The sequence below is a fragment of the Aspergillus pseudoviridinutans genome, assembly GCF_018340605.1.
Source record: "Aspergillus pseudoviridinutans IFM 55266 DNA, scaffold_2, whole genome shotgun sequence".
Taxonomy (NCBI): Eukaryota; Fungi; Ascomycota; class Eurotiomycetes; order Eurotiales; family Aspergillaceae; genus Aspergillus; species Aspergillus pseudoviridinutans.
In genome coordinates this window covers 2,693,857-2,707,529 of record NW_025091282.1, presented here as the reverse complement: position 1 = coordinate 2,707,529, position 13,673 = coordinate 2,693,857, and the positions used below count along the sequence as shown (strand labels likewise).

The 13,673-nt window shown below is 48.2% G+C and overlaps 5 protein-coding genes across 5 annotated transcripts; 3 read left to right on the top strand and 2 right to left on the bottom strand.

The window, feature by feature from the left end:
* Nucleotides 1-434: 434 nt before the first annotated feature.
* On the top strand, nt 435-1,490 carry Asppvi_002999 (aldo/keto reductase; the record flags this gene model as incomplete). The annotated part of the gene is made up of 3 exons (XM_043298971.1): nt 435-497; nt 584-864; nt 944-1,490. 3 exons carry the CDS (start codon nt 435-437, stop codon nt 1,488-1,490), a joined length of 891 nt encoding a protein of 296 aa, XP_043154906.1.
* Nucleotides 1,491-2,560: 1,070 nt separating this feature from the next.
* On the top strand, nt 2,561-5,017 carry Asppvi_002998 (uncharacterized protein; the record flags this gene model as incomplete). The annotated part of the gene is made up of 1 exon (XM_043298970.1): nt 2,561-5,017. The coding sequence occupies one exon, from the start codon at nt 2,561-2,563 to the stop codon at nt 5,015-5,017; it is 2,457 nt and encodes an 818-aa protein (XP_043154905.1).
* A 721-nt stretch (nt 5,018-5,738) lies between these two features.
* Asppvi_002997 (uncharacterized protein) lies at nt 5,739-8,115 on the bottom strand (the record flags this gene model as incomplete). The annotated part of the gene is made up of 2 exons (XM_043298969.1): nt 5,739-8,011; nt 8,103-8,115. 2 exons carry the CDS (start codon nt 8,113-8,115, stop codon nt 5,739-5,741), a joined length of 2,286 nt encoding a protein of 761 aa, XP_043154904.1.
* A 590-nt stretch (nt 8,116-8,705) lies between these two features.
* On the top strand, nt 8,706-9,631 carry Asppvi_002996 (Rab family GTPase; the record flags this gene model as incomplete). Its single annotated transcript, XM_043298968.1, has 2 exons — nt 8,706-8,774; nt 8,855-9,631. 2 exons carry the CDS (start codon nt 8,706-8,708, stop codon nt 9,629-9,631), a joined length of 846 nt encoding a protein of 281 aa, XP_043154903.1.
* A 668-nt stretch (nt 9,632-10,299) lies between these two features.
* Nucleotides 10,300-12,871, bottom strand: pmt2 (protein O-mannosyl transferase; the record flags this gene model as incomplete). The annotated part of the gene is made up of 5 exons (XM_043298967.1): nt 10,300-10,943; nt 11,078-11,837; nt 11,892-12,444; nt 12,506-12,636; nt 12,716-12,871. 5 exons carry the CDS (start codon nt 12,869-12,871, stop codon nt 10,300-10,302), a joined length of 2,244 nt encoding a protein of 747 aa, XP_043154902.1.
* Nucleotides 12,872-13,673: the final 802 nt, after the last annotated feature.

The following is a 13,673-nucleotide window of genomic DNA, read 5'->3' as shown; positions in this document are numbered from 1 at the left end:
ATAATAATAATAATAATAATAATAATAATAATAATAATAATAATAATAATAATAATAATAATAATTGGACTGAGCAATGACCGTCACCTACAGAGTACAGAGTTATGATAAAAGTGCTGAGCGCTGATGCATTATGATTACTCCGCAACCCACGTAATTAAGCCGTACCAACCTCCTCTAGAATCTTGATCGAATTATCATTATCTGGAATCACATCAATCCAAGAAGGATTGCGAATGATCGAGTGTATATTCTATAGTCAATAATATATTGGCACGTCTCGCTAAGACTGGGGGACACATTGATGAGCCTGAGTATTTGTTAATATTTTATCTTTAGTCGACTACTCTCCCACCAGCTGTTCGCAATCGATTGATATAGGGAGGTATTCGGTGTTCTTGGAGCACATACCTCTCTACGTTGTCTCGAAGGGTATGGCTCAATCGTCTGCGGAAATCCCAAGTGTAGAGCTGAATGACGGCGTTAAAATTCCCATTGTAAGTATTCTCCATTGTCTCTTCGCTGCTTTCCACAGTGGAAATCTCCCTTGTCGGATCTGTTAATCTAATTCTCATTATGCCAGCTTGGGTATGGTACTGGCACTGCCTGGTTCAAAGAAGATGGGGCGACAGGCATTGATCGAGAGTTAGTTGAGTCGATCAAGACTGCAATCAAGTTAGGATATCACCACTTGGATGGCGCGGAAGTCTACGGTACCGAACCAGAGATAGGACTGGCCATCAAAGAGAGTGGCGTCCCACGGGAGCAACTTTTTGTGACAACCAAGGTGATCACGAATATTGCGGACATCCCCAGAGCGATAGATGCAAGCTTGGAGAAACTCCAACTCAGCTATGTGGACCTGTAAGTCACACACGTTATCCTCATTGTACACGACTTTCCGTCGACCTACGAGACTGAAACGTTCTATTGCACCTTGCAGATATCTGATCCATTCCCCATTCTTCGCCAAATCGGACAATGAGTTGCAAGAAGCGTGGGCTGCCATGGAGAAGGTCAAGGCCGCTGGGAAGGCCAGGTCTATTGGTGTCTCCAATTTCCTGCAAAATCATCTAGAGGCAATACTCAAATCCGCCAAGGTCACTCCGTCGATCAACCAGATTGAGTACCACCCATACCTACAGCATGCCGGCCTTGTTCCGTTCCAGCGAGACAAGGGAATCAAGACAGCGAGTTACGGGCCTCTTACGCCCATTACTCGAGCAGAAGATGGGCCCCTCGGGGAGCTACTACAAAGTCTCGCCTACAAATACGGAGTCAGTGAAGGCGAGATCCTGCTCAGGTGGTCCATAGACAGAGGGGATGTTTCAATCACGACAAGCAGCAAGGAGTCTCGTCTCAGCAGCTATTTGCGTGCGTTGCTCTTCCGACTGACGCCCAAAGAATTAGACGAAATTTCCGCTATCGGACGTCAAAAACATTACCGGGCATTTTGGAGGGGTCAATTCGCAGATGATGATCGTTCCTGATTTAACGTGTAGCGGCAGTCAGAAGCCTCTCTCCTTCACTGCTCGAGGCAATTACGGCTCGGCTCTGAGGGTATGTACCTGCGATTTGAGTGACGTCTACTTTTGTTGACCCGAGAGCATGCGGTCCGATGTGCGCTCATGGCTGCAGTGTCCCGCTGTGAGGGCATACTCACGTTGACACACTATATATATTATAATGAAAGTTGCCATAAAAAAGGGGGGGGGAAGGGTAAAAATAAAAAATAAAAATCCCCAAGGACCCGGTAGGCCGAGCCCACTTCGGAGCAAAGCAGAGCATATTATTGTCTCCACGCATTCATAAGTTTCAATTAGGCCATCTTTATCATCTCGGCGATATAATCATTAGATTCACAGAGACGGATGTTCCTCTTTCATACTGCCAAGCATCTCCGCACCAGGCCCAACCCAAGGTAGCTCACCAGCGCCGGAGATCATCATCCTTTGAGGAACTACTCTGCCCTCCAATGCCAACCCTTTGTGTCCTCAGATTTGACCTCGATTAGCGGAGTGCATCGGGAGCATTATCCATGGCTCTGGGAGTCTAAAATTACTTTGGCGCGGCATACAGCGTTGCTTGCCAATACAAGTCCCTCTAGATAGCGTTCCCACGCGTTAATCATGCTGGATTAAGCTCCTTCCACTCGTGCTGACCCTGGGAACACAAGGAGAGTGTCTTCCGGACGCATTCGTCTGGGTTGACGGCATCGGTGAGTGCTGGTCCTGTGAATCGCGTTTTCCCTTCAAGCTAGAGTCGCAACCCCATCGTTACACAAGGTTAGCAACAGTTGGACCAAGCCGACAAGACTGAGTGTCGTTTTAGCTTCCTGACGCATTGCCCGAATCTGAAACGGCAGATTAACCTTTCTATGTCCGTCTATCTTTAGACCGCGAGTTTTCCTAAGTGCGATTCCCGAAGAGAAAGGCTCGGAGTGTTTAGCGCCCTCTATAAGACGCTTCAAGAAGAAGCAAGCCGAAACTCAAACAATATCGTCTTCGTCTAGGTCTCGTGCCATCCTCGCACGCAATACATGATTAATTGAGGGACTGCGATGTCGGTGAATCGTCGCCTTACTCTCTCTGTGGACGATGATATGAGCAATTCCAAGTCTGCGCTAGAGCAAACGTCTGCGCCGGAAATAATCTCGGTCGATAAACGACTGGAACGCCTTAAGCAAGAGGTCCTTCCCTTTTATCCTTTCTTGCTCACGCTTCCCACCGATGTGCCTTTCCGTCCTGGTGCCCGATTTATCAACAACTGGGCAGTGGGTGATGACGGGCCTTTCACTCCAGACGAACAAGAACTACAGTACATGACATTTTTGACTCACCAAGACGGTGACTCTTTATTAGTGGCCGTGGGGGATTGGTCAGACGGAACAGGGAACATTATGTCAGACAAGCGCTCAGAGCCTCAAAGTGCGGCAAGCACGCCGTCAGCTGGGTCATTGAAGAAGAAGATCAGCTTGAATGATTACAGGAATAGGAGAAAGAGCGGCGCTTCAGTCTCGCCTATCAATCAAGAGCCAGTTACGCAGACTTCAGCTCCTCATACCTCCGAAGACAGGCGATCAGGGATGAAGGCCACTACGTCCGTGGACCATTCTGGAATACGATCACTCAACTCACTATCGACGAAGTCATCAGTCAGATACCTACCCGAGAGTGTAGGGCGTAAACGGCCACCAGAGCTCGGTCATGTGCATCTAGGGTCACATGAAGGGGAGCAGGCAGATGTAGTTTCTTCAAAGAAAGCGAAGCTTTCGCCMAGGATGATCGAGAGCAAGAATTCTGAGTCCTCGAAGACCAACGGGCTGCCTGATCTACTATCACCAACTTTACCACCCACTTCAGACAGCCCCAAATTACCCAGGCTATTGTCACCAACTCTTCCGCCTGATATCGAAAAAGAGCTAGCGAGACTTGATGAAAGCCGCTCAGTGTCAAGCTCGTTCAAATTATTAAAGCATCTTGAATCTGCACCGTCGAAGGAGAGTTTGCAGAGCCCGAAGCCGCATGACCACAGCAGACTGCAGCCATACGCAACGACTGGACCTAGCTTGCATGGTAGAAGCCTGAACTCGACGGCCGATAAATGCATAGCTACTCCCATAGATTCTAGGGGCTCTGATTTCGGTGACGCACCAAATCTTGACTTGCGATCTCTTAGAGGTGATCAAACGCCACCATCCACAGATACCAAAGAAAGTATGGCATTGAAGCCGCGGCTGGTGGTAAAACTGAAATATGGAAGATCGAATAGGAAGCGCATCGAGGCTCTCTTGAAATTTTCTGCCAAGAGGAAAGCAGCTCTCACATCTTCACTCATTAACCAGCAAGGGGATTCCGAGAAAGCCCGAGCGCCCAAAGCTCAGCTTAACGAATCCAATTCTTCCGCACTCGAGTATACCAGCCACAAACTCCACCGGCTGGAGGGTACAGTCAAGGATACGGTTAACATGGACACAAGTACTTCAACGAAAGAACGATCGAAGGAGCCCAGGGCGCCAACCCCAGAAAAGTCTCGACTTCCTGCGTCCCCTACCCAGGTCTCGATATCAAGTCAATCGAAGAACTTGGCGAGGTCTCCGACCAAGGATGCAAAGAACTCTGCTGCTCGTATCGAGACCTTCCATAGCGCGGGGAAATCGGCGTCCCATCATTGCACCAAAGATCAACTGGGAAGCCAGGTGAACTCTTCGAAGTCAGCATTGGCGGATCCCGACAATCCTGTGTCTCGGTCCCGGAACTCTGAACGTCGAGCTTGGAAGGACGAATACCAGAGACTTGGAAACTTGGGTAGGGAGTTGAAGCATGCTGCAGAGAGGCATACCAACAAAGATGCGGTGACTGCTGATGATGAAAAACTTGCAGTTGTGACGGCGATAGAGGCTGTCCTTTGTTTCATTCTCGCATTTGTTGCTGATGATCAGTCTAAAGCTTTGGCCCGTCAAGTTGGCGACTCATCGACCTGGATATCTATACTCGCCTATTGGCGTGTTGTGAGAAAGAACAGTGTCCCTTACCCGAGACTCCACAGTCTCTGTCTGATTCTCGGTGCTGTGTCTTACGATGCGATTCACGCTCTCGACTTGGAACGCCTCGCAGTTACTCCATTGCCAGGAGATCATACTCCTGTGCCCACACCAGGAAGTGACGGCACTACTGTTACGTCGGACGAGAACAAGAAGAATCGAAAAGATATTATTGAGTTAAAAAACCGATTACCTGATTTTTACAAAGAGTCTCAGAGACTGTGGCTCGAGGGCTTGCAAGGCCTTTCAGAAGATATTCTTGCCCGTGAATTTCCTGACACCTGGTCTAGACGCTCAAGAAGATATTCTCATCTGGGAAAGCAGAGGCTCAAAATCGGAGACTATACTGGGGAGTTTCTTTTTCCACCTGTGAAGACATCAGCACCTGTGGAAACTGTTCGGTTTGGGTGTGCGATTCTAAGAGAGTGGTGTATGAAAGAAGGCGTGGCTTGGAGCTGCCGACTGGATTTATGACAAGATGACAGATTATTATGCTATGGCTGCTGTTCTTGCAAACTTGATTAATGTTTCCTTCCTGAATTTCTTTGGCTTGTTCTGTTGTCAATCGGTCAATTCAAGCCAGCGGGCGTTAAACGAGTCTATCATCTGTTTGCCGTCGTGCGTGATACCACAGTTTTGAGTCTTTCCACCGGAATTAGACAAGTGATAGCACAGTTTTATAGGTTTCCGAAATTATGACATGCGACTACCCTATCTGGGATAACAAAATATGTAGTTTTAATGGATGAGAATACTCTGCATATTCTGGGCAACTTACTACAAAGTTGTGAAAGTATGACTATTTGGCCCGCACTAAAATGATCATCGCAACGGCCGATAAGATCTATCCCACATCATCCTTTGATAAGTAGTCTAGTCTGCAGATATCGCGGCCTCTCACTGAAACATGGCGCCTACGAAAACGTCACCCGAAAAGAGAAGGTGAAACTTGGTAATTCAAAAGAGCAGATGCAAATCCAAGCACTTACGAGGTGATGGAATATTCAAATCATGCATGAATAAATGCAATGGTCTCAGATAAAAAGAGTATGAAAATAAAGATCCGAAAGTCATGACATAGGACAATCTTACTCATATCGGTGTTGAGAACGAGGCCCAATAAAAGGGCTGTATTCGAATGTGGATTGAGCGACCGAGTGTCCAGCTATGGATATAAAGGACTTGCCCAGAATGCTTACGGCTCAGGCTGATGTGCATGGGCTGCATGACGGTCATTCGCCAAGTGTTCACCGAAAAGCCAGCCAGCTTCGCGGCAATACCGGGCTTCTCCACCACGAGTACCAACTTCACTACTCCAGCAGATGAACGAGGCATCGACAATATCTGCGATGACGCCTTCAGCCGCCCCTAGGATGCTCCAGCCGATGATTCCCGCAATGAGTCCGACCACATAGGCATACATACTGCCATGAACTCGATTACCCGGGCCGGGGACCTCGAGGTTCCGAGCAGCGCTTACCCATCCTCCAAAACCGAGTGCCAAAGACATCATGAAGCGAGCGGCGTGGAGAAAGAGCTTCGAAAGGCGGTAGGAGAGGAGCGGTGCAGAACCCGCATGGGACCAAGAAGACGACCTCGGATGGAGTGACGACACCGCCGTCGCAAGTGAGACATTCGGCATTTCGAGGAGGCCACGAGCAGATAGTATGAGTGGTTGAGAATGAATAGCGGCGTATGTGAGAGCAAGAGGGTCTGTGAGCGCCGCGAGGGGAGAAGGAACGAGTGAGTACACGAAAAGATTCAGAAGCCGAGATAGGCGAGTCGGCAGCAATAGAAGCGGCAGTCGAGTAGATAATGATATCAGCTTAGAGAAACAGATTGTGCCAAACAACGTGGTGACAGAATGGACAAAAGCTGCCTGTACTATCTGCCTAGACGTGGGTTTCGGGGTCGCGAGACGGTGAAAGTACCACTGACTCACTGTTGCAGCTGTAACTGAACGTTGGATACCGGCGATGACTCCCAATGACCAGATGTAAACGAGGACAAAATAGGTTCCCAGCCACCAGCTGCTGATGTTGAGGACGAAAGCGTGCGATTCTGACATATGCCCCCCTAAAAAAACTCGAGCGAACATCAGCATCCAGACCCACGTCCAGGAGACAATGCAAATCAGGATGCCAAGGCCAAGGAGTAATAATTCGAGGTTTGCAGCGAGAATTCGGCAGGCGAACTCAAGGATGTTGATGGCTTTGCCAATTGCGTGGCGGCCCCGGACAACATTATATATCCAAAAACTTGAGATGATGAACGGCACGAGAGAGACGACCCTCATGGCTTTGTCCTGAATACTAGTGCCATGCCAGATCCCTTTGAAACTCGAGATGAAGGAATAAAGCGAGAAAGAGTATAGTATAACAGGAACTGCAAAGATAATTGCGCAGACCAAAGAGCGCACGTAATACCGCAGTAATGCTAACCAAAGAAGTGATATGAATACCGAGACCACCATATAGATGCCGAGGAGATAGAAGGATCCATGGACAGTGAGATATATCGTGTCGCCCCATCTCGATTTGTCACCTGAAGGCGCAGATGTATGCAAATAAATGAGAAACGAGGTAGCAAGTAGGCAGCCCAGAGATATCAAAAAGAGCTTCCCCCAGAAAGTATCATGAGCCCCAGGTTGCGTCTCCCCTAGTGAGTAAGGCTCAAGACCAGAGTCCGCTATGCTTGTTGGTTCACGGTCATCGAGAAGTTGTTGCTTATCTATCTCGCTCGGCCCGAGGAACGTCTCTATACCAAGAATCCTTGGCTCGGAGCTCGTTTGTTCCCGGAACAGCTGGACGGATGGAGGACTATCATCAAGACCCTCAAGTGACCCAGCCTTGTCAACATTCTCCCCTGATATCAGTGTATCTTCAAGACGAATATCGACCAAATTCCCTCTGAGACTACGACTTTGTCGAACTTCGTCGGGACCTCCGTGGTCATCGGCGGTCATCGCAATTGACTCAAATGCACGACCGCTTTCCCCATTCATAGACTTACTGCTGGAACGCCAAGAGCTTCTGATTCTCCCGCGCTTGACATATTTATCGTCCTGGAGAGGCTGCTGCTCAAGGCTGATCGAACTGTCGCCATCCCCTCCAGTCTCCGAAGAATCTTTGAGTTGGCTGCTGCCAAAATGCCGCCTTGACCTTTGCAAGGCGTAGAAGTCCGCAACCTCGCGCTCCCGCTCTGCTTCATCATCCTCGTCACGGAAATCATCTGTTGCGCTGAAGAACAGAGGCGCGGGCTGAGCTGAATTTCGCGAACCGAAAGGGAGATTAGAGACCTGGGACGTGGCTTGGTGGTAAGGATCTAGTGTCATTCGGAAGAGTGCCCGCGATGAAGAAAAGCGAGAAGCTCCAGGTCGTGCATTGAGACGATCACTGGCATTACGGCGCGCATCGTCGAGAGAAGGGCCTAGGCGTGACTGTGACTGAGCAAGAAAGCGCGAGGCATCTGTGTTATTGATGTGAGTGATGCAAACAGAGACCAGAAGGAATGATGTAAAGGGTAGCAGGGTAGCTCTTTATTAGTTTGGAATGCATACACTCTGAGAACATGACCTGTAGTGTACCTGGACTTGCTAGAGGTCTTGATTCATGCTAAATGAAGATTCGTGTTAAATTTCCTCAGCTGTTATCGTGACTAGAGTCTCTAATACTGTGCGGTCGGACAATTTGCGGTGAGCTAATATTCAGTATCATAGGTATATTGGACGTATATGAAGTAACAAAGACAGGAAGAAAACATGATCTAGAGAGTCAGTCTCTCTAATTTCAAATCGCTAAATATGGATGAATCTGAAAGAGGTCCAGTTAAGATGTTGATATAAATCCATGGACTTGCTCATGTGAAGCAGATAAGAGGTAACGGATGATCTGACGGGAGCACATTCGTCATATGGCTGGGCAGGGTCAGCGGAGATGACTCAGCAGGTGTTGCTCAGGACCATTACCTTCTTGGTACAAAGTCGAATTGATCCCACGTACCTCCTCATCGAAGCATCCAGAACAAGAAATTTAGCATACCGATGTGGCTCTCTTGCGGGAGGCATTGGAGTATGAGTTGAACTATATTGATATTGGCAACCTCCTGATAACTGATAACATAGAGCATTCTTTACACCCCCGCTCCGACATCTTTTGTATCCATGTCACAGCCATGGGATTACATCGCTAAGCTTGTCTGTATTGGAGACTCCGGCACTGGAAAGTCCAGTGTGAGTGTTTCAAGCCCATTTACACAGGTTTCATGTTGAACGTCAGACAAAATTGTGCTGACCTGCGTGTTGTTGTAAAGTTGACCATTCGACTCTGCGAAGGACGCTTCTCTTCCAGTCATGATGTTACTATTGGCGTGGAATTCGGCTCGCGTATTGTTCCAGTCGGGCCTCCAGCTTCCAAGAGTCTGGGKGTAGATTCTGATGTTTCAGATTCTTCTACTCTGCCATCTTCAACGGCGACAGCTATGGTTGCATCCCACGAGTCTGTTGMCTCGGGCCTCCCCAGCCCTCCACGAAAACCGCTAGGAGATCAACCCCAGAAAAAAATGAAGCTCTCCCTTTGGGACACCGCGGGCCAGGAGACTTACAAGTCGATAACTCGCTCGTATTTTCGTGGCGCCTCAGGGGCTCTCCTCGTTTTTGACATCACTCGTCCCTCTACGTTCACCTCGTGCACCCAATGGCTGCAAGATCTTCGGCAAATTGCAGAAGATGGCATTGTTGTAATCCTGGTTGGAAACAAAAGCGATCTCGCGGAAGTGAGTTCCGACGTGAATCAGAGGCGTGTCACCAGGCAAGAAGCGGAGGAATGGTGTCGCATGAACAATGTTGTTCGCTACGTTGAAACCAGTGCAAAGTCCGGTGAAGGCGTCGAGCGCGCATTCCTTGAAGTTGCCGAGAGAATTTATCGCAATATCGAGGCAGGAAAGTACGACCTGAACGATCGTCGAAGCGGTGTAAAGGGTTTTGGGGCTACAGGGGGAGCAAGCGCGGGAACGCCAAAAACTATCACCTTAGGCTTGAATGATGCAATGCGCAGTGGTGGAAATGGTTGGCGCGGAGCTTGTTGCTAGCATGAGAAATGGTGTTATCTGAGCTCTCTTGCAAGCCATGGCGGTAGTACAGGATGTTGTAATACATGACATGACTCGTCTATGCAGATATATACCGTACTACCTGCTTGTTTAGTTAATGATTGTGCTTGGGTAACTCCTTTCACCTGAGTATCACTTTTCTTGTTCCTGCAACAGCCACCATACCTAGACAGGCAGATGGAAAGAACCCTGGATGAGGAGCATGATACTAAGCATCACTCTTAATTGTGCTTACCGATTATAAATAGAGCCCGTAAGGTATCAAGGTATCGCCATTGCTACATGATACTATTGTGTAGTTGGTAGGCTGAGATGTCAGCGTATAGAGTGACGGCAGTGGTAACCGATCGGTATACATTGCTTGGACGTTGAAGTTGGAACCAGCTGAAAGCTTAACTATATGCCGACTGGCGGAGTTGCTTGTCCCAGAACTCCGGCACAATCGGTGTGCAGATGGTGAAAGACTTCGCTACGTCGGTCTGCCTACACGCAAATAAGCAGACGTCATCGGAGAATCCAGTATTATACGGAGTTAATCATTCCGATAATAGCAACAGTAGCGCCAGATACACTTTGACATATATCGCACGATGAATAATGGATACAGAACTGTTCAAGTTGACATTTGTAGGTGCCTGACATCCAAATCAATTCGCAATCCGCCAACCGCTCAGCCAGTTCAAATTGGCCCACTGCTGGCTAGGTCCCTCCATGCCGAACACAATGACCCGGAAATGAACAAACATCCCAATGATGACCATGTAAAGGAAGGCATACAGAGACCCACGAGCCACAGGACTCAGTTTTTGTGTAAGCCAGTCAACACAAAAGCCGAAAGTAAGTATGGCATAATAGAGCGCAGGGTAATAATGGTGAACATAGGTCACCCGAGCCATGATTATGAAGGGGAAGTAGTGTAGGATCCATCCGAGAAGAGGATAGAAGCCGGAATAGTGGATGTGATCGATGTCCGCTTGACTGAGATCTTTGTAACCCCGCTGCCAGCGGGCGAGATACCAGAATATTAAGAGTCCAAAACCCCCGAGACTGACTGTACTGCCCCAGTAGACAAAGGGATTTCCCAGGAGGTAATACTTAATGGTGTTGTCATCCCAGGAGCACATACGAAGGCCCACATTGAGTATGGGCCATTGCCAGAATTTCGACGCAAGATCATCTTGTTTGTCTGGATCAGGAACAAGGGCGTTGTTCGATGTCATCATGGCGACATTCAGATGAATAAAATCCTTAAAAAAGGGGGACTTGTACGATCCTGGATCGCCAGGTGGAACTGCGAGAATTTCATGTCAGACCAGAGTACCAGCCTGCTCAGGGGGAAAGGAAGGTAACGCTGTTGAGGGGTGAAAACAGCAGAGGAACGACAGGCTGAGCGGGCAATGTTCAAGCTCCTCGAATGGTACTTACGTCGATCATTGAAATGAGACTCCACATTCCAATGCGTGTAGACATCGCGAGGATTGTTCTCTTTGACGCATGTGGTCTCGATTTGCTTAAAACCCCACTGTGGGAGGTTTACGTTGCCGGCGCGCAGATAGCAGCCCAGGACGATGTGTCTCAGGCGGAATGCAGTTGTCAGTGTTCGGATCCTGCTTCGGTCCCTCGACGCTACATCATCGACAACCTCCACTGCCCAGTGATCTTTTTCATCCCCAATAGTGATGTTACCATAGCAGGAGACTTCGTGCTGAGACTTGGTGATAGGAGCCGGGATGGCATGCGAATGAAGGTTTCGGCCCGTTTGCCCATGAATAAGACGAATAATATCGCCATCACCAACAAAAGACAGAGGTCCATTGGCGTCATACTCAGGTTCTTGGCGGTTGGGGTAAATGAACCAATCGTTGTTTGCGTCCTTGTGATGGTAACAAGTGACCTGCTGCTGATTGGAGCCGTCGGGATAAGTTTGTACATGAGAATGCAGCAGTCCTCCACCATAACCCATATTTTTTAGAGTGACCCTAGAGCCAAGGGCAATTTCGAGAGGACTGTCCTTTCCAACCTCGGTGCCCTTTAGGTTAGCTTGAAAGAGAGAGCTCATCTGCGCGTCGCCCGGTCCACTGTTTTCCAGAATCCAGAAATGCACGTAAAAGGAAAGCATATATACCGCAGCTGGTATAATAATCAATCCGACTACGCGAGCCAGTAGGTGGTTGACGAGGACGGTCTGTTCGCAAGGTCAGGTACACAGCAGTTTTTCGGAAATCCCTTCAGTACTGACCTTCGGCATCCTAAGATCGCCAAATTTATTCCATAAGTCTTCAATTGTATAGAGACCCACTAATGCTGTGCAAAAAAGGCCCACCCATTTAACACTGCATACGCAGCCGATACTTATACCAGTCAAGAAGAGCCAGGTGAACCACTCAACTGAGAAGCTAGCGTGCTGTAACCGATGAAACTTAGCCCAGCACATGGTGGTCGTAAAGGTGAAGCAAAGTAACATCGAGTCAAGCAATATGAACCTTGAAATGGTCGCGTAGGAGTTTTCGAACAAAACCATCAGACTGATTAGCCAAACAGTGGCCTTGCGGAAACCGAGCTCTCGGGCAGTGTAATAAGCGAGAGGAACGCACATGACACCGAAAGCGGCGTTGAAGACACGCATGAATGTGAAGTTGACATCGTCTGGGTATTTCTCTCCTGATTTGAATTCAAAGGATCCGTTGTAGCCAGCAAGGAGACCAGATAAGCCAACAAGCATCTTTCCCAGTGGCGGGTGAACGTCAAAATAGAATTCTCGCTTCAAGTAGTGTGAACCAAATTTCCCAAAGCTGGTCGACAGTAATTAGACGCTGTGGTAGTTTCACATGGCTAAGGTGTTATGTAACGTACTGGGCTTCATCCCATGTCACAATGTTGGAGCGACCTATGCGGTACATACGGGTGAAGACAGCCAAGGCTGTCAGCACGATCGGCGCAATGAAAGGTTCCCAACTATCTAGTATCGAGAAGAAAGAACTGGGCTGTTCGGCAGAAGGGACATTAGCTGGGGATAAGATGCGACGCTTTGCAGATGGAACAGGGTGAGTATAACCACCATACCTTCGGCCTCAACTTTGCGTCCTTGTCCTCGAGGCTATGAGACGAGGGCTTATCAACTTTCTCTGTGGCGTGAACATTCCTACGCCGCAAATCGGAGCCGACATTGGCACCGGTAGTTGATGCGACATCCATTTCCGCCGTGGTGGATGGTCTCATCCTAGATCAATGCGGAGGAGTCAGCATTCACGTTGCAAGGGCACCGGCGGAAATTGGAATGCATACAAAACAGTCTTTTAAGATACTGAGTCCAGAGAAAGAGAATAAGTTGGCGGAGATGACCCTCAGAGGTAGTACACAGTCATATCCAATTCTCAATTGAAGAGGTTGGTATCCAGATTATAATGACGGTGAGCCTACAGGTCCTCGACAGACCTTCAGGGGGAATCAGAAATGTACTTTTGTAAAATGGAAAGGTCGAATAAAAGTAATGAGGGTTTGAGAAATCAAAAAAAAAACGAAGCGAAAGGCAGAGGTGGCTACAGCAGGCATGAAACGAAAGGTTAGTAGAAGCTGGGTTGAAGTATGTGGCCAGACTGTGAAGGTACCTTACCAGCACCTCTCTAGTAAGCAAATGGATACTTGGCCTGGAACAGAGTAATTCCACGGAAAAATTGGTTCGGCATCGGATCGGCCCCCGCTCTGGCCACCTCACTGTTCTCCAACATGCCAATAATGAGTACTTACATAATTTTTGCGGCTTGCCTATGGAGTACCTCCTAAATATATATCAAAATAACTTATTTGATATTGCTCTTCAATAAATTGAAATTGTTTACTCTATGGTAGTCTTTTGAGTTTCGCCGCATATGCGAAACAACATACAATTGTCAGAACTCTGTGGGATATGGGATGCTAAAAGTATCTCGCACAAATATCCAGAGGCATTTTTGTCCCGACTGATGTTGGTAAATCAGTTATTCAGATGTACGTGCTCACAGGTGGACGTGTTACGACAAGG